Source organism: Tympanuchus pallidicinctus, unplaced genomic scaffold, assembly GCF_026119805.1.
Source record: "Tympanuchus pallidicinctus isolate F22 unplaced genomic scaffold, pur_lepc_1.0 scaffold15, whole genome shotgun sequence".
In the NCBI taxonomy this organism is placed as follows: domain Eukaryota; kingdom Metazoa; phylum Chordata; class Aves; order Galliformes; family Phasianidae; genus Tympanuchus; species Tympanuchus pallidicinctus.
In genome coordinates, this window is record NW_026294669.1 from 33,828,235 (window position 1) to 33,855,015 (window position 26,781).

Sequence of the window (26,781 nt, forward strand, 5' to 3'; positions counted from 1 at the left end):
CAAGATGAAACACACTTTTTAGGATCTCATTCTATTATGAATGTACTGATTTATCTATCTCTATGTTTTAATATGTTGTATAAATATATTTATTTCATACAGGAGGCATAAGAAGTGTGTTGGTATGAATTTTTCATTCAGCTGAGCAACAGTTTTCAACACCGCATCCCACGGAAGCTCTCAACGATCAAATTGTGAAGATGCAATTAAAAGAGAGATTCTGTTGTTATCATGTTAAGATAACCACCCAGATGCAGTGAGAAGCTAGGCCTGAGATCACATGTGGATGTCCAGCTGGTATTTTGCTTTGCTGCAGGTCTCCATCTCACATGGTGGAGGAGTTGGAGTAAGAAAAATGCGACAGGCAACCAATTAATTGATTCTGCCTTTGATGGCAGGATAAACTAGAAGGAAATATGAGCATTAACCTTAACTGTCAATCAGGTACCCAGGCAAGAATCCGATGCCAAGCATGTTGTTCCATTCTTAACATTCAAACACATTTGAATGTCTTTCAGGTAACTTAGGAATCCTACCTCTTGCACCCTCAGAAGAAAATCCTCCTTACAAAACCTATTTGACTCAAAAAGAATGGCTGAAAGGTGTGAGCAGGATATTTTACAAACTGTCATTATTTCAGTCTTAAGAGGGTACTCCCCAAAAGGAAAACATGTCCTGCTAGCACTCAACAATCCACAGCTTTGTTTTACCTGTCCTTTTTCGGCCAACCAGCGGTTCACTCTTTTGATTGTTCTTCACAGCAATGATGTAGATTGTGTATTCAGTTCCTGGTTCTAAGCCTAGGGAAAAGACATAAAAACAATTTTATGTTTGACAGCCTAATGATAAAATGCAATAGTGGTCAGCTAAGAAAAAGAGCAGTCACGTGGTCTGATCTTTGGGTAGTCCTGCATGGAGTGATGAGCTGGACTCGGTCCTTACACTCAATCCTTGGTCTCTTCCAGCTTGGGGTATTTACTACGATTCTTTGCTCTTTTATTGTACTTTCTAATGCAAGATAGTGTTTTGTAAGAGCACACCTGTCCTACAAATACAATACCATTCTCTAATCAGATCTGAACAAACGACTGACATTTCTTCCCCCTGGTGCCACAGCTGTTTTCCACGCAAGTGAAAAAGGCCCAGGGCTCTGGCACCTCATCAGTCATTCTGAAAGCTCAGGTTTTGTGACTGCAGTCCCTGCTGACATGGTCACATTTCAACTCATTCTGAGGAACAGGAGCCTGGACTCTTTGTACTGCTCCCAAAAACCAAAAAGGAACAAAGATGAGATCTTTCTGCTGTGGACAGGGAGCAATTCTTTGGTTCCTTTCGTGCAGTAATGCTGCCCTTTACTGTGGTCACCCAGCTGCATGAGCTGGTCTAATTACATTTGGAGAGGATGGAGCTAAACAGCTCCCAGCTATCTGCCTGTACCTACGTGGGGGGAGAAATTCAAGTCCTGTTCAATCTGCTCCCCCCAGCACTCAATCCAGAACACACCTACCCACATTACAGCCATACCTACCTCTTGTTGCACCTTAGATCCCACCCAGTCACAAAAAGAAGGCAAATCTTAAGCATTTAAAATGAGGAGCTCCCAGAGAAAGCTGAGACACAAACCTGTAATAGTAGCCTCAGTGGCGCCGGGCCGAGGGCGAGGCAGAAGCTCCTTGGCTGGTGAGCCAGGTTTCTCATATCTGATGATGTAGCCCGTGATCTTGGCTCGTGGAGGCTGCCAGGTGGCCAGGAGGGAGTTGCTCGTGGTTGTAAGGAAGCGCAGGTTGGAAGGAGCATCAATGGCTAAGTGGAAACAAAGGAAGAGAGTCAGATGCAGTAAAAGGCAAACATCTTTATGCAAGTTGTATATTCTAAGGTCTTTTACACGCTCAGGAGTAAAACACGTTGCTATGAGACACAGGATTGCATGCAGTCAGATATACACAACTTCTGCCTGACCCGAGGCAATTGCTGTGTGTTAGCATGTGCAGAGAATCAGACAGTATCATCACCTGTGGAAGCATCAATCACTACTGGAGAGCTGCGGGCATTCTCATTCAGGGTGTAAAGGTAGATCTTGTAGTCATTGCCAGGTTGCAAGCCTAGAATGGAGTTGAAACAAAGGGTCAGCCTTTGTTGCAGAAGCAGGAAGTACACTGCAATGCACCAGGGGCTGCTCTGGTTAGTCCTGAAGGTTCTCCACACCGGCAAAGGTGGGGGTTCTCCGAACTGGAACAGGTTGCCCAAGGAGGCTGTGGATGCCCCATCCCTGCAGGCATTCAAGGCCAAGCAGGATGTGGCTCTGCGCAGCCTGGTCTGGGGGTTGGTGACCCTGCACACAGCAGGGAGGTTGAAACTGGATGAGCATTGTGGCGCTTTTCAACCCAGCCATTCTACGATTCTGCATTTTATTTGTTGTAACACTCATCTGAGGAAACCATCTAAAATAGGCACCAGAGTTCCCTTCAACAACTTCTTGGAGACTTGACGCCATGACTCCATTTTTTTTTTTCCCATCTTTTTTTTTTCTTCCCCCTCTATTATTCCCATCAAGGCAGTTCTACTACAAAATAAGAAGCCAGGATACTCACTGACAACCCTGGAAGTCCCTGTCTGCTGAAGCATCTCACTTACCAGTGATAGTGTAAGCCCTAACGTCGGGGCTGATGGTCCTCTGGATGGGGTTCTGGCCACTTGCTGCTGGGATGGCATCAATTTGGAAGCCAGTGATTGTCTCAGTCTTGGTTCTCCAGGTAATGGTGATGGTCGTCTCTGTGGCATCTGTCACACGGGCTCTGCGAGGGGGACTGACATCTGCACCAGAAGGAAAGGGTCACCATCAGTACCATGGGGACTGTGAATTTACCAACAAAGTCTTTGTGAAAGCTTTTGCTAGAGCTTAGCATAGAGCTCTGCTTCTGACAAGTCAAAATCTCTGTCTCTGGGCCTCTTTGCCCATCACAAAATGAAATGGTCACTCGGGGAGGATCACCACTTACTTTCAAGAGTGGTCACCACCCCCTGGGCAGGTCGGCTGGTCAGAGAGTCCTTCAGGGCATACACACTCACTTCATACTTGGTTGCCACCTGGAAGAGACACAGTTACACCCTGTTACAGCAAAGACACTGGGAAACATCTTTGTTCTGTGGAGCCAATTAAAGTATGAAACCTTCAAATAAATCAGTGAGGGTTGGTGGGATGATTCTAATGATTTCCAACTGTAATAAGAGATGTGGATCCTGCTAACATTGCTACTGAGAGTATGAGCAGTGTGCACACGCAGCCAGGAGCTGAGAAAGAAGTTTGTCATCCCCCATTTTGGGATCTCTGAGCTTCAAAACTCCCTCTTCAGGAAAAGAGAATTCATATCCTCATTTTCCGGGGGTTAATGAATGCCATTTGCTATGATAACTCTCTTGCTGTAAAGAAAGGATAATGGTGAGAGTTACAGCTTTAAGCATGGTCTTTAGTCCTCAGCTGCACCTGATCAGGAGTCCACTTAAATTAGGATGTATTTCAAGGCTCGCTTTTCAAAATGATTCATAAAACTCCCTGAAAACAGACAAGCAGCTTTTTAAGATGGCAGGAACCACAGAAGCAGTGATTTTCAAGCTCTTTCCAGTACACAAACTACTGAAATATTTCCCGTGGAGAAGATGGCTATATAGCATATTTAAGCACACCCATAAAAGACTCTCATTCCTTACTTACACTTTGCAGATGTCTTAGAAATAGACAGGATGGCCGGAGCTCCCGTATCACAGCTTGAAAATCACTGCATTAGGTCACTTTTATCTGACTGCTTTTGTGAAAGATGAGTTAAGGCATCTGAGTGGGTCACTGTTCGATTGCGAACCTGATTATCTGCATTTGATTAAAGCATGCACCCTCTGTGCAAAATGAGGCAGGGGAAAGAGTGCAGATCCAGCGGGCCAATTCCTTGCATTTTAAGACCTATGCTAACAAGCTGTTACAGCTGACAGCTGGTCAGACTTCAAACAGAGTCAGACCCTTAGGAGCTGTAATGAGGAACCCAGGAATTTGAAATCGCTTCGACTTCTAATGTTTCCTTCCCACAACCCAGTCAGCATCACACCAAGAAAAAGAGTTACCATTAATCCCGACACGACAGCAGATGTGCTGTCTGGAGAAAGGTTGATCTCTTTCATGGGACCGGTCTTCTCTTTGGGGTTCACTCTGACCCTGTAGCCAGTGAGACGAACGTTGGGCGCGTTCCAGTTGACGGTAAGACTGGTAGGAGTCACCTGAGTGAACTTGAGGTTGGTCGGAGGTGGAATTGCTGCAGAAATCAGGATTGGCACGTGGTTAGCTTGAAGAAGGTGGCAGCCTCAGACAAAACAGCATTCTCTCCTGAACACGAGGCTGTTTTAGGCCTGAAATATGGCAGTGGGAAAGCAGCGTGCCTTTTGCAAGCACGGGCGCAGAGCACTGTGGAAGGGGTTAGGTGTGTAGGTTTCTCTTCTGGAGAAATAAGGAGATCTCGTTGCTTCAACCCTGAAGTTAGGTGAGCAACAGCACCGGCTGTGATACAAGGTGAACGCTCTGGGAGGTGCTTACATCTGTAGCAGGCCTGTTTGTTTTCATTCTTCTGCCCATCTCTGCTTTTCATCACACAGCTAACGGTTTAGTCCTGCTTCACTTGCCCATCCCTGTCCATTTCTACAATGTGACTGATGATTTTCACAAGTAGGTAGGAAGCAGGCTCAGGGATTGCAAAGAGGACAAAAAATACTGCCAAATGCAGAGGGGAAGCATTTCACAGCCACTTACACAAGTGTAAATTACTACACAGAGAGCAAGGCAATGGAAAAGCAGAGCTGTGGTGGCCATAAGGCTCATCACGACAGAGGCAGTTTGTGAGCTAATGTATCTGTTACCTTTAAAAACAAATGCCTGCATAACAGAAGCACATCCACTGCAACATTTTCTTGCCTTACTGTTTGTAATCCTCAGGCTGTAAACAGGTAAAAATAGACCTTACAATAGTGCCTGCTATTAGCATGTTGCTGTGAAGTTTTTCCTAGTTTTATGGACTGGAAATAAAAGATGATTCTCCCTTGCTGCTTTGCTGAAACAGACCTCAATCTCAATGCCGTAAGAGCCAATGGAAAGTCTTTAATGACTTCATATATGCTTCTGAACAGCCCACAAAACTTAAACCACAGAGTGGGCTTTAAAAATGACCCTATTTGCATTTTTGGCAGGTAGTCAGCCAGCTGCTTCAATCCTCACAGCACTTTCCTTCAGTTTAGTACAGCCATTTGTACGCAAGCTAACACTGCCTTCATTACACCTCTGAAATTATTTGTGCCAACTTTTCACCCACAAATGAATGGGACACCTTTATTACAAAGGTGCTACCAAGACACATCAGGCAGTGCTGCCAGCTTTAAACTGGATGTCACTTATTGCTGGATGTCACTTCATCTCAAGAAATAGTTTCCTTTTCCTTTTTAAAACGTATTCTACATAGAGTTAAACCAGACTGGCATATAAGGGAATGCAAACCCTTTTCTCGCAGAGGTGATGTGGCTGCATGGTGTGCGCACCCACGTGCGCCGTGGGCTTTAGGGCAGTGCCAATGAATGACCCAGAGGCTCTGTGAGACCTCGGAGTGGAGGAGCCTCTCTGCCTTCTCCAGGGCACACACAGGCTGACTGTGCAGGCAGCCAGCTCTCCAGCACCAACCAAGCCACCTCTCGGGGGCAATCGCATCCCGCTGGCTGCTTCCCCAGCGCGGAGCACCAGCTGCTTTACCCAGCAGGGCAGAAGCTGCTGCTGCCGTGGCCCGCTGGGCAGTGTAGTTAAAGGTGTACCTGTGGACTGGGTCCCAGTGAGGGGCAGGCTCTCCATGTCATCGTATATGGCAACGATATTGATAGTGTACTCAGAACCTGGCCTGAGGCCATGCAGCTCAGCAGTGTCTTCTTCGCCACCTGGGGCCGGCAATAGCTCATGGATTCCATCCTCAGGGCTTGAGTAGGTCACCCTGTACCTGGTGACTTGCCCCTGCGGGCTTTCCCAAGCAATTTTGATGGAATCAACATCCACCTCAGTGAATGTTAGTCCTTTAGGGCGGTCAATGTCTGTTAGGCAAATTAATGGTAAGAGGTTAAGTGATAAAAAGCAGGTCGTGGGTGAGGAAAATAAAAAGCATCTCTATTACATGCAAAGCAGTCTTTGGTTTTGCACGGGGCAGAGGGCACTTGATTCTCCTTTGTGCTGCACCTTGCACATGTGCTTACAGCTGTGCAGAGCAAGGCTGACCATTTGCTAGTGCCAGACAGCAGGATGGCAGTCTCAGCCTTGTTGAACCCACGAGAACTTGCATCACCACCTTCAAAGCAGGCAGGACACGTTCTGTACCTGGATCTACCCCTTTTAGACAACTCCAGCAGCATTCAGCAAGCTGAAAGTGATCAAGAGAACAAAACGTATGGCCATTAGACCTGTTTCTACCAGAGCCAGCAAGCAGTACCTCATGCTTGAAGCAGGCAGACAAGCCACCCAGCTTGAAAAGCTGGGATTCATGCTGCATTTGCTTTTCACTATTTTAAGCTGCTGTGCAAAGCACCAGACCGAGGAGAATCAGTCCCACTCTTCTCTTTCATAAATTAATATCCAATTAACACACAATCAAGAAAGCAAATTACCCAGTAAATTATATTTTTAAATCAATTACAAACAAAAAAGCAAACTTCTCAGCTTTGCACTGCGTGCACAGGGAATGTCCACAGGTGCAACTGCGTGATACGCACGCTTCCCAGCAAGACCAGTTCATTGGATTTTGCTATTAAGATCAGAGCTCAGTGCTACAAAGTGAGAGAGCCGTGCTCCACAGAAGTCTACTGCAGAGCAATGCCCATTCATTATGGGAAGATTTGGAAAACTTTTACATGAGACCTAAATTACCCTTTCCTACAGGATTCCAATTTTTTCATTTGCTGTGTTACGCTAGTTCTGAATTTTCTGTGTTTTCTAGTTGGCAAAGATGATGTGTTTTCCAGGAACTTTTGAGCATGAAATTGATGTGAGCTCCTTTTTCACCTCTGAGAAGTTTCAGAGAATGTCTGCTGTCTTTAGGACAGCTCTGTAACTATTTGGGGTTGAGCTGTGGTTTTGAACACGAACCTGAGCAAAGGAATAGTGCACGTGGAAATCCCTACCCCAGAGGCATAGGGATTTACACTGGAGGCAAATGCTTCCAAAAACTGCCCAGTCCCTTAACAGCAATCACCTCTGCCACCTAGCTCAACGCAAGAAATCTTTGCACATTTTTCCCACTGATTGGCTGAAGGCAAACAAAGCCCAAAAAGACTGCAGCTTTAGTGAAAGAAAATCAGAAGCGCAGCATTTTGTGGGGGTGGGGAGAAGGACTGCATGTCTGCCAGCATCTGCTATCAGATGCGTGGTACTCAACACAGGGCAGGCCACCTTGCATCCTCCTGGGAACTGGGGACCTGCCACCTGGTTTCACCGGGGACGTGACACGGCTCAGTGAATTCAGACATCACAAGGTAACATTTGTTGTGCTACCCCCAAGTGAAATACATACTGGTGACAGCTGTCTCGACCAAGGGGAGGCTCTCTCCGTTCTGATTCTGAGCGTAGACACTGACCATGTACTCAACCGTGGGCTGCAGGCCTTCAATAGTGACTTGTGTTTGATCTGGCAGGAAAGAACAGTGTTACAACTTCTGCACCCACACAAAGCTGCAGAGCATTTCCCTCTAAGCGCTTGCAAACAAAAGGTCTGTATTGGCCATTTTGTGACTGAACATCACTAACATGAGGTAAGTTTGATGCATCAGGTTTAACTTCTCGCAGTACGGATCTCCAGCTGTTCAGGACAAGGCACCTGCAATTTGCTCCTGCCCAAAGGCCCCACAGCTAAAAGATTAACACTGTAGAAAAAGCAAGAGCAGAGCTGTTTTCTCTGTTTTCTGAGGTAGGACTGATCAAATGCTTCACAAGCAACCCTCAGAGCTAATCTCTGCCAATCCCATCAAACCCACTGCCTGCTTTTCTGAGAGCAACCTGAGAGCTGCCTGGCCCTCTTTACACGAGGTTAAGCCTGAAACATGGACTCGGTCACACACTGTAAGTAAGTACCCCATAATATGACCCTGAGCAGGACTTTGGATGATGTTTTGCACGTTTTGCAGGATGCTAGAAAATTCAGTAGCATTCCCTTGAAATCCAGGTGCTTCTCAGAGGTACAGAGGTTGCCAAGAACAAACCTTTGCAGCAGAGCAGCATCACAGAAGTGTAAAGCTTTCAAGGCAAAAATGTATCCTAGCTTCCCCTTTATGAGACTCAATTGAAGCCAGCAGGAAAGCAACAAAGGTTCAAGCAGGATAAGTCTGCTTTGGAGTTCATGACGAATGCCTGATAGTGATCCCCAAGTCTTGCGTTCCTTACAGATCTGTGGAAGGAGATTTTGTGTACTCTTACCTGGAGGAACATTCTTGGTTTTCGTGGGTCCATGCCCCTTCTTGGGGACAGCTGTCACCCGATACCCTGTGACTGGGGATGATGAAGGGAGCCATCTGATGCTGATGCTGTTGTCCTGGACATCAGTAACTTGCATCTGGGATGGTGTGTCTATTTCTGGGCAAGAAAAATAGGTTTTGAGTACACTGCTACAGGAAACCTTCCATCCATGGTTACTTCCTCGCTGAACTGTGTTCTGCTTTTCTTTTTCTAGGCTGCATTTCTTAAAGCAGAAAACACAAACAGCTATTTATCCCTCATACCAGCACAGAGCAAAAAGGTCTCATCCACGCTGTGTGGGTGGTAAGTGAACTCAGGCGAAGGTTACTTGAGCTTCTTTTCTGTTGTTTCAAAGCTTACTAGATGCCTTTATCTAGCAGTAAGCTAGGTCCACACCAAGAATGAGGAGAGAGTCCTGGAGTAAGAAATCCAGGGCTTACTGGGATCGCAGAGCACCAGAAGCACCGGAGCTGAGCCAACAGGCACTCTTGATATGAGAGCCCAACTCCATAGCAAGCAGTTACATACTGCTTGCATCTCCATCTGGATTCCATTTGGTCTCCCTCCTTCAAAAGTCCAAGTCCACAGTGCCCTTTTGCATCATCTCATTATCATGCTGGGCCACCACAACACACAGCTCTGCTGAAAATGATGAGCTTAGAACACAGCCCGTGACTTGGAAAAGAAACTGGGGTTTATTAATGCAACTTTATGGGGGTTAGCTATATTAAAGTTGTAGGGTTTTTTGGTGCGTGCTTTTTTGTTGTATAAGGAGACCTCACCTGTTTTGTAGGTGACAGTAACAGGCTTGCTGCTGGCAGGGCTGTCTCCACGACCAGTTACAGCATACACAGTGATGGTGTAGTCCACGCCAGGTTTGAGGCCAGTGATGGTAGCACGAGACATGGTGCCAGGCACTGTGAACTCCTGCACAGGGCTATTTCCACCTGAAGAAGATGGGGTGGAAAGAGAAATGCAATCTTTGGATCTCTTCAAATATACATCATTATAAAAATACAGGACTATTGTATATGCATCCGAGGGAAGAGAGGATATTGAATGATTGGTTTTGGGGAATTTGGGGTCAAATTCTTTTTCAGTCCAACCCAAGGAAAAAACATGAAATGTGCATAGAGCACCACCTCTAAGATGTTCTCTTTTTTTTTTTTTCAGAGGAAGATAAAGGTCATTTACTACCCTGTAAAAATAAACCTTGTGTTTGACAATATTCTCTAGACATGATGAAAGAATCTCAGAGATAAGAATGGAATTTTTTGTCTGCTGCAGTCAAACCTGCCTTTGCTATTTGTTGAGGCTTTCCAATGGCCTCAAACTACAGCTGCTGGTCCACAACTGCCACGGCCACCCGCCCTCACCTGTTTCACCATAAGTGATCCGGTAGTATCTGACTGTCACTGCAGGAGCATCCCAAGAGATCTCGAGGCTGGTTGGGCTGGTGGGGTTGACTTCCAGGTCCCTCGGAACATCTGACACTGGAAAAACAGAGATGAGAGTTTAGATACAGCTAATGCTTTACCTCAGTACCACAGAGCCTTTACTCACGAGCACAGTTTCACCAGCTGGCAGAGAAGATCTGGTCTATCCATTAGAGGACACCAGAATCCTCACGATAACACTAAGTCAGCTGATCCGTCCCTCAAGGCTTACCGGTTGTTTGCTGGCCAACCAAGGGCACGCTCTCCTCCCTGCCGTTGACGGCGATGATGCTGACCACGTACTCTGTCCCTGGGAGCAAGTTGGTGAGGGTGATGGAGTTCCGTGATGGGGGCACACGGTCCTCCTTGGGTCTGCCAACGCCGTGCTCTGGGTGATGCCGAATCTTATAGCCCGTAATGGTGGCGCGAGGAGCGATCCAGTGGACGGTGAAGGAGTTAGCGGTTATATCCGAGAAGTCAAGGCCAGTGGGGGAATCGAGCCCTAGGTGTTTCAAAGAGACGTGTTGAGATATGCCTGAACATTTGCTCTTACACAGGCAGCACACATGACCAGCAAGCTCTGTTACACTTAGCAAACAAGAGAGGCTCAGTGACAGATGCAATAGGCTCTGCCTAAGCTCACCGTCATCCACACACAATTGGTACGTTCACACCAGGGCCTACAAAGCTTTATTAATGACCAGCAGATCTGGCTCTCAGGCACTGGATGTTAGATTTCCTAGTGCTTCCCAGAATATAGATCCGCATTGCTCTTTAATGTATAGCTGATGATTTGTTAGTACGATGAGCACGGACAAACAAGAGCAGCAAGATGAAGTGAATGGACACTTGATGGACCACTAATTACATGTGTATCTCAGGTTTTGTCTAGTACCTGTTTTCTGGATTCCAGACAAAGGCGCACTCTCATGTTGCTCAGAAACACTGTAGACTCTCACCAGATACTCAGTACCAGGAAGCAGATCTGTGGAGTTTAAATAAAGGGATTTAGACAAACTTCTTTACTAATGGTAGTAGTCACTTAACAAACTGGTGCAATTTTAACAGTGTTTCTTAAGGGAGGTATTCAAGTTTTAACTGGTGGAAGATCTGAGCCTCCAGGATAAACTTAAATCAGCTTTTTTTGTGGCCTTACAGTTACTAGAAATGTTGTTATCTTTCTGTGGGGACTGGCTTGAAGCAATGTGTTTTCATCGGGGTCCTTTCTGGTACCTAGTCACATGCCACAGCAAAGTTCTATCTGATACAAACTGGGATAGGGCCAAGGATTTCTAACACAGCTATTTTAACTCACACAAGGTTCCCACCTGGTCCCGTATTCTGAAAGCAGGTATTGTCTTTCACTCAACAAACCTGCTTGCAGGATGGGGAAAAACTTCAAATAAAACCTAGCTTCTGCACCAGCAAAAACAAACAAACAACAACGAAACACAAAAAAGCAAACACAAACACCAAAACTAATGTCCACTTTTTGAAAACTGGCCAGGATTTTTTGTCATGTTCTGTAAAGTTCCCAAACAGTATTTATTTTTCTGACACACAGAGCCCAAGGAGCAATGACCTTTTGCACATTCTGGTCATCCCCCTGGGCCTCCCGCACTACAAGCCCTTGACATCTTTGCAAACTAGGAGAGCAATAGGTATTTACTCTTAATACCTAACCAGGCTGTAAATCAAAGCAATTGCCCCATACTCTGATTCATGACTGTCCTTGGACTGATGGGAAAACGCTCCTGTGGTTTGGTTTTAACCTGGTTAAAGCTAGTGGCCAAAATTCACTCGCTGTAAGTTTGCATGAGGCTACTCTGACATCTGTTTAAATGAGCTGAGAATCCAGCCAGCTCTACTTGGAGCAGTTCCTTTTGCCTTCCCTTATGCCATTTCTACATATAAGGGGTCTCCTATATTTGTCTTCTGAATGTAACCTTCTTACTTGTTAAGACCACCACGTTGTCTGAGGGTGAAATTGTCAGCTCTGCAACGTCCTCCTCCTTCTTCACAGGTGAGTAACGCACCAAGAAACTGCTCAGCACGATGGAAGTTGGTGCAGTCCATGTCACCCTCATGGTATCAGGCCCCACATTAGTGAAGCGGAGATCAGTGGGAGGAGGCACAGCTACACAGGAAAGAACAAATAGGTCTTCATCTTCTACAGTACGTAAAAGCTGATCGAGACAAGGAAACCAGAGAAAGTATCTCATGCATAACAAACTACTGTGTCAGACCCATGCAAACGGACTTCTAAACTACAGTTGGTTCCACTACAGTTAAGAGAAAAGTATGCCTGTACTGCTGTCAGGCTCCTTTAGCCTCCTGGCATTTCCCAGTACTTTCAATATACCTCGTGGGACTAATTTGAAAACAAGATAGCAAGTTTCAGTAACGTGCTTCTTGCAGCTGGATTTCATATTACAGATGTAGAGCCAAGAAAGGTTTAAAGTTGCCATACAGCAGCTTACAGATGGAAAAGTCATCTCATCTAGAATTCATACATGCACACGTAGGGGAGAAGAGGGTATACCACTAATTTCTTACAACTCTACTTCTACTTGCGTTGAGGGATTTACAGCCTCAGGATTTTCCAACACAATAGGATTTCATGCAAGAACCAGTTTCCAGCTCGCCTTCTGCCCATGCACTACAGAGACCCTCGACGGTGTGACATGGCTGTCAATGGCATGTGCTCAGGGAGAGGTGTTTCACCTGCATCCTTTCGGGGCGTTGTGGAAAGAGTGGGGCCACCACTGAAACGGGCTGCTGAAGCTCCAATAGGCTAGGGATGAAGTGGAGGGTGCCTGCTGAACTGCTCCACGCTTTGGCACTTTTATTTTGGGGAAGTGCAGCTTAGAAGCCTGGTGAATATGAATCTCTCCGTTCCACCTGCACGCCAGAAATCTGAATAGCAGAACGTGACTGAGCCTGGCAAGCCTGCAGCCGTTCAAATCAGAAAGCTGAGCGGTGCATATCCATCCCAGCAGCCGTTTAGAAAAAGCAATGAGCTGGGTCTGCTTGCCTTTTGCCTTTCCCTCAGCGTGCGGCTCGACTCCTCTTTGGACAAAGCCCCACGGTCCCCACAGCCAGTGACAGCATGACACACCGTCCGTGCCACGAAACAGAAATGATCAACATTCACCCGTTTGCTGTGTCAGAGTGGTAGGGGCGCTCTCTCCGCCATTAATGAGTGTGATTACACTGATGTCGTAATCAATGCCCGGCTCCAGGCCTGTCACTGTGTAGTATCCTACTGAGGAGTCCACAAAGTCTTCAAAAATAGGGACACTTTCTCCTGCCGCAACTACTGTGATGCGGTACCCAATAATGGTGGAGGCATTTAACGGGGTCCACCTCAGGCCGATGCTCGAGTCAGTTATGTCAACAAAGCTTAGGTCAGTGAGTTGGGGCACCTCTAATGAGTTAAAGAGCAAACAGGAAGGGCGAAGACACACGGAGGCAAAAGAAAGAAAAAAAGCAGTGTTCATCACAATTAACATTGACAGAAATGTAGAAGCAATTGTGGTGATATGAAAAGTTTCTCTTGGGGTTTGGCTGGAGAAGGAGAATTTTGGGGATAGGGTATTTTTTGCTCTTTATATTGTACTTCCACACAGTCCTCAGCTGCCTCTCTGAGCAGACAGAAGCTGAAACCTGGACCCAGATCCACCAGGGCAATGCACTGCAGACAAACTATTTCCAAAAAGGCCTGGAACAGGCTGGGCACTTAACTTGCATCGAGTTTACTTCAAACAATGAAGAGACAAAGAACCATCCTTTGAATGAATTGAAACATAGAACATACCCTTTTTTTTTTTTCCCAAGTTAAAACAGGATAATAAAGTCTATTAAAACATAAACAAAACAAGCTCCTCTGAAATATTACTGACTGGCAGATTTTTTGCCTCGTTCAAATGTTAAGTCTGACTTTTGTCATTGGGATCATATAGGCATCAACCCATCTGAAGGGACTATATTGGCCTATGCCATAACAGTGGTTACATTCTATTTTAACGTTCTGCTGGGAGAAAAAAAAACAACTTATTTTACAGGATAGGTGCCAAAAAAAGCCAATTTTCTGTAAAATCATCGTTAATCTGCACAGAATACATGTACCATATCACCTTTAAAGAGTGCTGAAAGCCAGAGACATACATTCTTAGCTCTTTCTTGCACCAGAAGATGGCAAAGGGCTAAAGCCATCACTGCTTTCATTATGCAGTATTGCAGTATTAGTTCACTTCAAGATTGCAAACAGTACTTCAGTGAAGAACAGACATCTTAAAGCAGCGTTGTAAGAGCAAGCAAACACAGCAGCTGGCATCACTGCAGGGCTGAACAGAAACAAAAACACACAAACAGAGCCCTCACAAACAAAAACAAAACGAGACCACCTAGGGAGATGGGCATTAAACTTCTTCTACTGCCCTATGCCATGATATTAGCTGGGAGACCTACAGTGTAGAGCTCTGTGGCTCAACTCCGAGCGGCTAACAATGCCTTCATTACCTTGCGTGACGGTTTTGGAGATGGGGATGCTCTCCTGGTCATCTTTGACTGCGTAAACACTGACATTGTACTCCACACCAGGGTTTAGGTTCTCAAAGGTGCAGGAGGTCTGATCTGCACCTACTACTTCCTCCAAGGTAGAGCCCTGCTGCCCATCTGTAGGAGCAGTGGTCACTCGGTAGCCGCTGATGCCTGAAATACAGATATCCAGCATTATTTCAGGTCCCTCTGACACCTTCCTGAGCTGAAAATCTCACGACACATCAAGAAGAGATGCATCTGAGAGTTTTCAAAAGCCTTTCAACCCTTATTTTGTAGAAAACAAGCTCCCATCAGCTTCTGTGGGAAAAGAATTCATCTTGAACACTTTCAGAAATCCCATGCATATTCTCAGTGACACGAGCTCATTCTCCACTGTCAGAAGTATTTTTTTAGGTCTAGTTTGCTTTCCTGTTTTCACACCAGTCGAGGTATTTGACCAAATCCTTCAAATCCCTTAAACAGCTGAAGTATTTAAATGTTTTTATACTCCCAAATACCATTTTATATAGAACACAAGTCATGAATATAGGTCCTATAGCAACCTATACTTAACTGTGAATTATATCTTCGAATATAACCAGATTTTTTTCCCCAAAAAATATCTTTGTACCAAGCCTCCCATGAACATCTCCTTAGTGAACTGCAAGGCACTATAGGATAAGTGTTACCATCCTGGTACAACAGAGGCTTCAAGATCAGCATGAGGTCATACAGTTACCTGGAGTTGTGCTTCTATCCCAGGAGACTATCAGGATTCCAGTATCAGGATTGGGCTCCAGGCGCAGGTTGGTTGGTGGAGACAGTGCTGTAAGCATTCAGATCAATGATTTATTTCTGGCTTTGAGAATCATGCTAGCTCCCTCAGCATCCCTTCTTCCCAGATTCTATTCTCATTCTTCAGAACTAGCTAAGACTTCTGAAGTTGTGACCCTATAAGCTAGCTCTACAGTCCCCTGTGCATCACAAAAACCCACAAGAGACTTCCTGAAGACAGATATTCATCTGAGGAGTGCAGAAGAAGCAAGTGGAAGAAGAAATAGCTGCAGAAAAACAAGCGTGTCTTACGTGTGGTCACTCTCCTGATGATTGGGGTCTCTCTCTCCTGGCCGTCCATCAGGACTGTGAGGCTGTAGGTATACTCCACACCAGGGGTCAGGCCAGATATCACAATGCTGCCAGAATCAGAGATGACCTCACGGGGAGCCTCTCCACCTTGGCTTGGGCGCACACCAAGCTGCAGAGAAGAAGCAAAGCTTTCTTTTCAGCCTTAAGCACTCCTATCCCATGGAGTTATCATCATTTTGTCTTGTCATCCAACATGGGTCCATATCCTCCATCCCAACCACTAATCCTGTCACTTGTTTTAGATACCCAGAGCTCAAGCTGAGTTGCTTTGTACCCCTAGCCGTAATCAGTCCTCCCAGTCATAATGAAGAAGGAGGAAAAGGAACATGGCACTTTGGTTTCTCCTACCTTGAAACCAATTCTTGGGGCAGGTGTCCAGGTGATGACGATTGAAGTCTCAGTCACTTCCGTGTTAAAAGGAGGAACGGAGCCAACAGGCTGATCTGTGAAGAGAATTAAGAGATGAAATCCAGCTGCTGCAGTGATGAATAGTTAGAAAACCTGACCTATGGCAGTCCAAATAGCTAAATCTATCTAGTAAGATGCTGAACTGCATTATTTGGAAAAGCCAGTGGTTTGGGAGGGATCTGGGAGATGACCTCTGTAAGTCCTTCTGTCCATCCAACCCCAGTTTAGTGAATACTGGTTGGCATGATATCTGAAGTGTTCTTCAGAAAGCAGGTTTTTTCCCTTTAGCCACCATACGTCGTTCGATCAGCACCACACTACACCCTTGTCTGCCCTCCAGCTGTCCCAGCAAGGACCTTCTCATCCCTCACCAACATCTTCAGTCCTTTTCAAGTAATAGGAAGCACAAAGCCAATTAGAGGATTCTGTGGTCTCATTGATATCTGTCAGGAGCATCAGACAGAAGCCAAAGTTTCGCCCATCTCAGAATCAGTCTAAATAACTCCAATGAGTTTAATCTGAACTGACCTCATTAATAACAAAGAGACTTGGTTTATTCACCTATGGTCTGAAACTGGAATGGTTTCATTCACATCAGCTAGAACTCAAAGGGGGCGTTCATCGAAGACAGACAATGTAATTGAGAAATATTTATAGATAAAACTGTCTGTCGGCAAAAAAACACACTGCCAAGGTCAACAGTGTTGCTGCGGTGATAAGTTTAAACCCTTGTCTTAACTTCACGTTGTTATAAAAGAAACCACATTCCCTTTTGAAAAGAGGATGTGGTTCTGGGCTTGGATGACTGAATTTTGTTAGTCTGTACGACTACTTTTTCATTATTTAAAAATAAATCTACTTGTTCATTCTAGAAGCTCATGTGAGTTCCTACAGAACTGCCTCAACATCCAACATTTGCTGAGTATCTCTTCCATGCAAGCAGCACAAGCATAGGAGACTGCAATGAAATAACTATGCATCAGCAGCATGAACTCTTTATGTTATGTCAGTTATGTAGCTGCTCTTGAGCTGCCTTAGACAGCACTGTTGGTCTTGAGAAATGACTGCCTTCAGCTTCACACAAATCACAGATTAATTATTCCTTACCTATTTTAAGGGAGCACTTTGCTTTCCTTGATTAGCCACACCAAACCCAAACAACTGGAAGGAGCACCTAAAATTACACTCCTTTGTCATTCAGTTAACTGAGGTACCAATAGTAAGTTTTCGCTTGTGCTGGAATATGTTTTACTGGAAGCTTTTTGATGCCAATAACTCTCTTACTGCCAAATAGTTCAGTGAGAAGAACAGGGAATACTTCCCAAGCAGTTCTGCTGGAATGCTACTTCAAAAGGGTTCCTCTGTAAACCAATTCACAACAGCCACTTCCAGCACAAGGCTTCAGTTCTGAAGAAGGGCCAGGGCATTAGTGAAGAGGAATACGTGCCCGTTATACTTACACGTCGTGAAGACTCCAGTCTCTCTGGCACTCTGCAAGTCTTCTTTAACTGCCACGAGGTACACCGTGTACTCAGTGCCAGGCTGCAGGTTCCTGAGGAGGTACTTGGTGGCAGAAGGGCCCACGTTGTATGTCCGTGGCTGACCTCCCCTCGTGGGACCTGCAGTCAGTCTGTACCCTGAGATGATAGCACGGGGCCGCGTCCACAACACCAGCACGGAATGCTCTGTGGTGTTGATGAACCTCAGGTTGGTGGGGGCATCGAGCTCTGGGGAGGAAAAAGCACAACATGCTTCAGTTTTCCAGCTTTCCCCTACTTCACCCCAAAGCACATTCATCACCTTGCGTTGAGGCATGGGTGTAAAGTGAAGCTGTTGAGCCTATAATTCTCGCTTGGGGAGTGTGTTAGCAGCAAGGAAGAGAGAAGGAGGGAGCTGGAAGTAGAACTCACAACTATGTCCATGCCTCGATACCATCCAGTAATCTGCACCTATTCTGCTCCTGGCTGCCCTGATTTGGGCTGCTGCCATTCATGCCATCCCACGGGGGAAATCAGGCTCATAGCTGAGGCGAGACAGATGAACCCAGCAGCTCTCAGGAATTTCCATAGTTTCTCACGAATGCTGAGCATTTTTTAAACAAATCAGTTCAATTTAGAAACACCAGCATTAGCACAGAAACCTAACTTCAACTCTTTTTTTTTTTTGGTTCAAAAAGATTTATGTCTTCAAATCTTTGCCCAGTCCTACTCCCTGCCCTGCTCAAAAGCCCTTCCCAAAACTAAGCAGCACCCCTGCCTTGTCATTTTGATGATAAAATAATCAAGTCAGCAACTTTCTGGAGAAAACCAGTTCCTAGCTCTCCTTAAAACTAATCATGCTGTGGAACTGACCACACAACAATTTTAAGCATGCTCATCACTCCCATGGGGCTTGTGCAATAGCTCTTATCAGGCTTCCTCCACTATTTTATCACTACCTCTGGGAAGCTGCTGAGACTGCTAACCCAGAGAACTACATAAACAAGCTTGAAGTGCCATAGCTTCTTAAGCACTGCATGAGAGTCCCCAGTGAGTGGCAAAGATGTCCCTACCTCGGGCTGAGCAGCTCTTGGGACAGAATGAGACCCAGGGGAGGAATCATACTTAAGCAATTCATTGTCACACAGCAGGCAATGTGGCAAAGAGTTATGGGGAGCTAGGCAGCAAGCTTCCACACTTTTCCTAGGCCCAGGTTGAAACTGAGGCCAATAAAGAGAGGCTCCATCAGTGCTCTTTTTTTTGATGGCAGAAGCTTCCCACCCCCACCGGTCCTCAAGTAGACAACATTCTTGTGATAAAACTGATGTTTTCCCCACCTTCCTGTTGATTCAGTGAAAAGGAGTTTTTGCCTTTTTGTTTCTCTACCTGCTTATTTTCTCTCTTTTTTTTTTTCTTTTTCTTGAAGAGGGAGAGAAAAAGAAGCCAGGACTCCCTTCTTCCAAAGATGGGGAAAATATTTCAAATGGAGGAAGAATGAGTGTGACCCTCTCTAGACCCACCTCCAACCAACAGGTGAAGATTCAGCCTTATCTTAGTATCTAGACCTGTGTTCTGTCCCATCTGACAGGGATTGTATCTTTATCCATTTGTCATCTACACTCAGTTTCTTCCTGCACAGTTTAATTTGCCAGCTCTGTTAGGCTTCTATCATTTCCTCTCCCCATATTAAAGTAAAAAGCCACACACACACTTGAGTTTGTTTGTAGGCTGCTCTTTGCCAGAAGGCCAAGAAAAGAATCACGTTTACACTGTGGGAAGAGACTTTTGCTGCAGGGTTTTCCTTGGGAACTCCCAATGTTTCCCAGGACTCGTGATTACAGGATGCAATTTACATGAATACTTTCTGAAATGTGGTTTAGGCAAAACAGTTAAGTGGATGATCGTGGCCTATGGAAAAGGATTCCAGACGTGTTACTAGCCCTGTGCTGTCTGAATCTCATGTCTGTGCTCTGATGTACACCTCTAACAGAGGCTCTACACCTAACCAAGGCTCCTGAGAGCAACGACAAAAAGTTCACAGATCTAAATGGGAACTGAGCTCTTCTTGTTCTACAATGTTTAGATGCTGTACTGAGGGTTAGTGAGAAATACTGGTGGCAGATGGACTGTTGGACTGGATGATCTCGGAGGTCTTTACCAATCCTGGTGATTCTATGATTCCATGTGCTTACAAGAGAGCTCGGACTCCTAAGCTGTATCCTTGCTTTTGAAAGACTTGTTTTAAAGAGGAGAGAAGCTGTTCCCACCATCTGTGTGACACTACAGTCACATACCTACATCAAAGGACAAACATAAGGATTCTATTCTCCCTGCATAGCCAAGGGAGATGGTAAAAGGGAGAGGCACTATTCATGGTTCCTAACTTCATGAATGTAAGTAAATAATATTTCCCCTAAAGTATGACTATGTTCAGATAACTTCATTTCCTTTCCTTACTTCTTCAGAGGAGTCAGGCTGGATTCTCAAAAGCTGCTCTCATTACCAAAAAGTGTCAGAACAGCAGCCAATGTGCATAGCTGAATTCTGGCCCTTGGAATAATGTGACCCAGCTGCAGAACAGCACAATCACCAGGTTACCCCTTATACTGCCCAGTAAACAGGATCTTTTCAAATAAACCAGGTCCCAGATTCTATCTGAGCTGCCTGCTGAGATCCTTATAAGCCAGTTCACTAGGTTCCACTGGGATGACAGCAGAATCTCTGGGGTGCTGAGACAGGCTATGGAAAGCCAGACCTGACCTGGCAAAGCTAAGATGCAGTCCTTTCAATTACATGACCTGCCCTCACATGTGTATGAAGAATTCCTTCCAAAGACAGTGGAGCCGAACAGGCAGAATAGGCACGCAGCTGTCAGAAAGGAGAGAGGGATTTTTCAGAGCAGTCTCAGCAAGGCTCCTGTGTCATGCTGAAATCTGCCCTAAGGTATTCTCCAAAAAAAAAAAAAAAAATCACAGGCTGTGATCTGCACAGTAAAAGAACTGCAGGGCCCATCAATTCTCAGCCAGTAATAAAAAAGTTGAATTCCAGCCATTCGAAATTGTTTTCAAGTGCCACGAGAGTTAAACTCCCATTGGAAAGCCCTGGAGGAGGATAAATCTGCTGAAGAGATCACTGTTTGACTGAATGAATTCCCTGCCCTGTCATCCTAGTTAAGGTATACCTCCTGGGCTACAACTGTTGCAATTTAAATGCTCTGTTTATATTATTTCTCTAAGCGACAGAGGTATAAGCATCTCAAAAGGTTGAGAAAAGCACCGAAGAAAGGAACTTACTGGTGGTTTGCTCTCCAGTCAAAGGTTTGCTCTCCCTGCCCTGGTTCACAGCAAAGATCTTGAAGAGATAGGTCGTTCCTGGGAGCAGGTCAACGACTTCAGCAAAAGAGCTTCTAGTAATGGGCAATCTCTGGCCGTGCTGGCCAGGGCGATTGACAGGGATTGCTTCCACCCGATAGCCGGACACTTGGCTCTGGGGTGGGGTCCACATGATGGTGACCTTGACGTCGGTAACCTCCACAAACTGCAGATCTTTGGGAGAAGGAACTTCATCTGAAAAGAAAGAGGCAGAAGGGCGTTGGAGGCGATCCTTAGCAAAGGGTAGAAAAAACTATGGGGGGTCACACTGCATTCTGACTGAACAATGGATAGCACAAGAGTATTTACCAAACAAAAAGATGTCATGGTAACCTTCCTTTGAACATATGCACACACGTTCCCTGTCAACATTCAAGCAGATTACAATTCAGAATGGCACCTCATAGCTTTAACTACTTAATGTCCTCAGTGGCAGAAAGAATCTTGCTGTCATCAAAAGAACTGAAAACCAAATGTAATGTGCTAGCATGTCAAATATATGCAGAAGCAGAAGCTTGAGAAACAATAAACTAGCAAGAGCAACAACAACAGACCAACTCCAGAAGCTGGACACAAGATCCTCCTTTTAAAATCAGGAGACAGTTCTGAAAATCTGCAGCATGTTCTGAATGTCTACAATTAACTTATAAACCTATCTTTTATAATTAAACTAGTACAGGGGCTGATCTGGCTTTACTGTAGTTGAAGACAAAATTCAGTTCCCTCTGCATTGGCCAACAGTACTGCACCCCTGAATTCCTACATTCAAATTAAGTTTCTTTAGATTAGGAGTGATAATACCCTAAGGTTAACCAACATACATTTTGAGAAGACACAGATGCCAAACCACAGCCAATGAGCTGAGTTCCTTCCTGGTAAGCTCCCATTTGCCAACACATATGCTTGCAACTTGCAGGACCATCACATTCCACTGTTACCACATCAGATCCCAATTTTTTCACTGTCTTTTCTTTTGGTTTGGCTATTCAACCCAATTGATAGTTAAGAACTCTGAAACCACTGTTTTATTTTTTAATGTGGCTCCCTCAATTTTAGATTGTACAGTGTTATTTTGGCACATCAACCAATGCTGAGCAATCTCCACAGGCTGCGATGGAAAATAACTGTTAGGACTGGAAAGGAGATGGAGAAGTCAGGTGAACTATTTAGATTTGTGTTGTTGTGTCTGAGTATGTAACCTTAAACATCTGTAGGCCAAGTACTGAGGCAAAATGATTTACCAGAGTCATAAGATCTCTCAGCAAAATCCCCATAGACAACTTAGAAAAAGAGATCAGTTTTTCCTATAGACACAATGCAAGACAACCTTTTGACCTGCTCACAGCTTCACCTTGAAGAAATCTAACACTCCTAATGCAGAGCAGTGGTTTGACTGTGCCAATTCATAAGTATGACTTTACCACAGAACTTCAGTGTCTGACATTTGCAATTAAAAAAACCAACCCAACAAAAGCAAAATTAAAAGTCCACATAAGGACTGAGCAGCAACACTCATTCAGTTAGAGTAATGAGAGCTTGCACTGCCATTTGGGTTAGGATACTGACTGGTCTTCTGGCCACTACCTGTGCGTGGGACGCCTGTGGTTTCCTGCTGGATGAAGACAGGAGTACTCTCCTGATGTTCCTCCACTGCATAGATGCTGATGTTGTACTGAACACCTGGCATCAGGTCACTGAGTGTTACAGAGGTAGCAGTGTCAGGCAAGTTGAGCTCTGTGCTGCTGCCTTCCACAGAGGGTGTGTAGACAATTCTGTAGCCTAAAAAAAGAATAAAAAGAAGTATGCATATAATTGTCAGGTGCAACCAGTAAGCCAGCACAAGAAATGACAGAAAAGAGAACAAAACAAATGTCTTTACAGAGATTTCACAAAGCCATGGGTGCTGAACTTCTTTAGCACCCATGGCTTGCTTTTGCTGAGTCCCACCTACAGATCATGGGATCATGGCCCACATCACATCATCTGACCTGCATCAAAATTTGTAACTGTTGATGTATGGACTTATGGTCCATATTGTTCATGTTTGTTATGGCATGGTCTGTGTGATAGAGAAAGTCACAGGGCTTGATTTTTCTTTCCCCCAACACAGACGCAAGAGGAATGATTTTACATCCTTTAATTGCTTGAATACAAAAGCTAAATTTTCTGCATGCCTTCCAGCTGGCCTCTGAGCCTGGGCAGAAGGCACTAACCTGTTGTTTTGGAGTTCATTTTCCTTGCTATTAGATTTCTATCATTGCTTCAAGATTCTTGCTATCTTGCTATCAAGATTCTACCAGCACTGTGGAATAAGCAGGCTCCAATTAGACATACCTGTGATTGGAGCCTGTGGTCTGCTCCAGCTGATGACAATTGACGTGTCATCGACGCTTTCCACGTTGTGCTCAGGAGGTGCATCAGGAGCTGTTTAAAAGACAGGAGGGCAACAAGTGTAAGGATGCAACGTACCAAATGACCAGAGCAAACAAAAACAGCTTCTGAAGTGCAGTTACACCCACCCACACATACCTGTTGTCTGTGAAGTAGACAGGATCAGATTCTGCTCGCCTTCTTCAGAGATCTGATAGACATTAACGATATACTTGCGACCAGGAAGCAAGTCAGGGATGTTGACAGAAGTGGCTGTGCTTGGAAGATCTAAAAGAGGTAGGAAATAAACACTGCCTTAGAAATGTTGCCTTGTTGCTTTCTTATCAAATGACAGAGAATTCCGTTCTAATCTGGGCTGAATCATCTTTCTGAAGTAAAAAAATTGCTCTGCACTGTAGCCTCAGTTCACAGCAGGGAAGTTACGTGGAAAACATCTGATGGGAAACTGGGAAGTGCTTCCATTTGCCTGAAGGCCTCTATCTGTAGACAGATATGCTCAGGAACCACTTCATAACATAGCTCAGCTGTCTGGGCAGCTGGAGTGTACAGACAAGAAGGGTGGTGATGGCACTGGCAGCCCTAGTGTAAGCTCACGAGTCCAAATCTTTGAGTTCAGAAGGCAGCAGGCAAGGGAGAATTACTAAGGTCAGAGGAGTACTCTTCTTTTTCTCTTGCTGTTCTTCCACCACATGCACATGTCCTAGTAGCTACAGTAACATCAAATCCTTGTGAGATACTGCTATTATGATTGTTAAGACAGGAAATTAGGAAAAAGAGGTTAAGATGAAGTTACGTATGGTGAGAGAGGCTTCCTATCAGATGTAGTAAAAGTGAATCCACTTCCCAGGTCAAAGTCCAGTGCTTTTAACAAGCTTCCTGGCTTAGCTAAGTTATCATTTATCAAAGCCTAGTAAGATCTGATCCAAACTAAACAACAGAGTGGTCTGGGACAGACATCCCTGAGATCATGAGTAACCAAGAGGGGATTTGGGAAAGATTGTTTTCAGTTTTGATGCACGGACAAAAAAAACAACAAGGAAGTTAGCCAGGTGGTAAGCTCAAAGATTTGAGTCTCTCCTCATCTGCCTTCACTACACTGTGGAAGCTAGTAAGTTTAGAATAAATTAATAGATAAATAAAAAATGCTGAAAAGAATACATCTACACATAGGTTTTACAAATGTAGCACCTCTGGCTCAGTGAGTCCCACAAGAGTATTCTGAGGGGGTGTAGCTATATACATGCCTTCTTCCACTTTTCTTTGGGCTTGACCTTATGGCCATCAGTGGACAAAGAACAGTCAAGTAGGCGAGTCTGTAACCCATGCTAGCCCTCCACTGTCACACCTTAACTGAAGGACAGCAAGATCCTCACTATTTACACCAGCTATATTGACTGTTACAGAAAACAGTGATGCTGTGAGTGACGCTCGGATCTAATAGACTCAAATACTGTCTCACCAAGATATTGTGGCTCATCACCCTCCTCGCTCAGTTCATACTCAACACGGAATCCAGAAACTGTGTCAGAAGCAGAAACCCAAGAGACAACAAAGCTGCTGGCTGTGATTTCGGTGACTGACTCTGAAGTAGCAACCATGGGAGGAAGAAGAGTTGTCTCTCCTGAAACAGTGTTGCCTGAAAAGAGAACAAAGAGGTCTGGTTAACCGTTGCCACTGTGTTAACTGGGATGCAGGAAGTAGCCTACAGTTCTTGCAGAAGGACTTCTCTGGATGCCAGTCCAGTTCCACTATTCAACTCACTTGTCACTGCTGTAGTGCTAGTTGTGGTAAAATCAAAGCGCGTGACTTCTTTGGGTCCGTGCTGCTGAACACTGATAAGCTGTCCTTCATACACCACACCAGGCTTCAGGCCCGAGATGGTGTAGGAGTTCAGGTGACCAGGGATAGTAGCTTCCTTCCAGTGCCTTCCAGAGTTTTTCTGCAAGAGCAAGGATACCTGTTGATATACAGTGAAAGACTCCATGGCCTGCAAGCAGGCTTATCTAGTGATTCAAGGTCTGCATGACTTGAATGCCTCATGAACAGAGAGAAAGCAGAAAGGTGTGCCAGGAAGCAGAGACAATAACTTCTTGGGTGATTATAAATTCAACTGGGGTAAATCAAAAAGCAATCTAGCTTTGAACTTTTTTTCCTTTAAAATGAACATACTTTATAACATATAAACTAAAATTATTTTTCTATCAAAAAGACAGGAAGGCATGAGGGAATGGCTGAGAAATCCTTATCTGAAATTTGTTCACAAGAGAACTCCAAGCCATCGTCTGAAAAGAATATACCAAGAAGTTTGTCCCTTCTTCCCTATGCTTGATCTTTATGGGAAGCCCTATAATAATGCTTCATCCTCTGAGGTTTGTATTCCAGTGCATTAAAGTCCATTTCTTTCAGGCCTTGATCCAAGATACACTGAAGTTAGTAAAATACTCGAGTGCTTTTAATGGCTTTGGATCAAGGCCTTTATTGTTCTCTTAATCACAGGCAGCACTGAGGTACTAGTGTACTTAATCATTAAGTGGTCTTTTGTGAAGCTATACTCTGGGGAACTGTAATATTAACTGTATCATTCATCAGAACAAATTATTCCTGAGGGATGAACGAGCCAACAAGCAGTGGTTAACCAGCTTTGCTTAGACACTGCAGAAGATGGGAGATGACTAATTATTTCATTCTCTCCTAGCTGTTATTATCTTTGTATCCTACTCACTACCTGCTCATTAACTGCACGTAACATATTGTAGTTCTCATCTCTGCACTAACACACTGAGAAAGCTTTTGCAAGGGTTTACATTGCTTAAAGTGAGAAAGGACATAAAGTTGTCTTAACAAGTGCTCTTGTTAATATGACACTACACAAGCACGGTGACCAGTAGCAATGTTTGGGCAGGAAAACATCAAGTGTTTATACAGCACAGGTTGTTAACAGTTGACCTCAGCAGGACAAGGACAGTGAATTAGCACTCTACAGTAAGAGCACTCTCCAAGTAAAAGCCTGGAGCTGTGGATTCCTGCAGCTCTGAATGTATCTACAGGTCCAGCTGAATGGAGCACTCACCGGTCTCCAGCGCAGAATGTACTTGCTGATGTGAGATGTTTTGGGAGCGTTCCACTGGATGGGGTGGGAGTTTGGCTGATTCGTACTCTCTGTAATGATCACCTGAACAGGTCCAGTTGCTCCTGAAACACAAATTTGCCATTCTTAACATAACTGAGATGGTTTTCTTCCACATTTGTTGTTCAGTCACGAAAAAGGCATGGGTTGCATACTATTTAATACGTGGAAAACCAGTCAGACTGTATTTCTCTCTTTAATGGTTTCAGCTAGAAAATGGATGAATTAGAATACATTCTGTGGAGAAGTCAGCATGTGCTGTTTGGGTTCATTTCCTGTGTCATGAAGTAGCGAATTGGAACGACTCAACATACAAAAGGGATCAGGTCCATAAGCTCATGAACATACAAGTTCAGCAGGGCTCTAA

At 44.8% G+C, this 26,781-nt stretch overlaps 1 protein-coding gene across 3 annotated transcripts in view; it reads right to left on the reverse strand.

Moving 5' to 3' along the window:
- Positions 1 to 26,781, reverse strand: part of FN1 (fibronectin 1) — a 49,453-nt gene that overhangs the window by 6,859 nt on the left and 15,813 nt on the right. For 2 of the 3 annotated variants that reach the window (XM_052675090.1, XM_052675089.1), the window contains exons 13-38: positions 26,358 to 26,479; positions 25,049 to 25,226; positions 24,747 to 24,923; positions 23,426 to 23,554; positions 23,231 to 23,320; positions 22,481 to 22,675; positions 20,819 to 21,091; positions 17,508 to 17,774; positions 15,988 to 16,082; positions 15,580 to 15,748; positions 15,233 to 15,319; positions 14,473 to 14,664; positions 11,906 to 12,088; positions 10,847 to 10,936; positions 10,184 to 10,453; positions 9,892 to 10,008; positions 9,298 to 9,462; positions 8,477 to 8,632; positions 7,578 to 7,691; positions 5,839 to 6,108; positions 4,114 to 4,301; positions 3,000 to 3,087; positions 2,635 to 2,814; positions 2,013 to 2,102; positions 1,624 to 1,803; positions 711 to 800 (exon numbers count right to left, since the gene is read on the reverse strand). In XM_052675090.1, coding sequence (XP_052531050.1) covers positions 711 to 800; positions 1,624 to 1,803; positions 2,013 to 2,102; positions 2,635 to 2,814; positions 3,000 to 3,087; positions 4,114 to 4,301; positions 5,839 to 6,108; positions 7,578 to 7,691; positions 8,477 to 8,632; positions 9,298 to 9,462; positions 9,892 to 10,008; positions 10,184 to 10,453; positions 10,847 to 10,936; positions 11,906 to 12,088; positions 14,473 to 14,664; positions 15,233 to 15,319; positions 15,580 to 15,748; positions 15,988 to 16,082; positions 17,508 to 17,774; positions 20,819 to 21,091; positions 22,481 to 22,675; positions 23,231 to 23,320; positions 23,426 to 23,554; positions 24,747 to 24,923; positions 25,049 to 25,226; positions 26,358 to 26,479 — 4,155 coding nt within the window. The remainder of the gene's footprint in view (positions 1 to 710; positions 801 to 1,623; positions 1,804 to 2,012; positions 2,103 to 2,634; positions 2,815 to 2,999; positions 3,088 to 4,113; positions 4,302 to 5,838; positions 6,109 to 7,577; positions 7,692 to 8,476; positions 8,633 to 9,297; positions 9,463 to 9,891; positions 10,009 to 10,183; positions 10,454 to 10,846; positions 10,937 to 11,905; positions 12,089 to 14,472; positions 14,665 to 15,232; positions 15,320 to 15,579; positions 15,749 to 15,987; positions 16,083 to 17,507; positions 17,775 to 20,818; positions 21,092 to 22,480; positions 22,676 to 23,230; positions 23,321 to 23,425; positions 23,555 to 24,746; positions 24,924 to 25,048; positions 25,227 to 26,357; positions 26,480 to 26,781) is intronic. The other variant, XM_052675091.1, reaches the window with a different exon arrangement.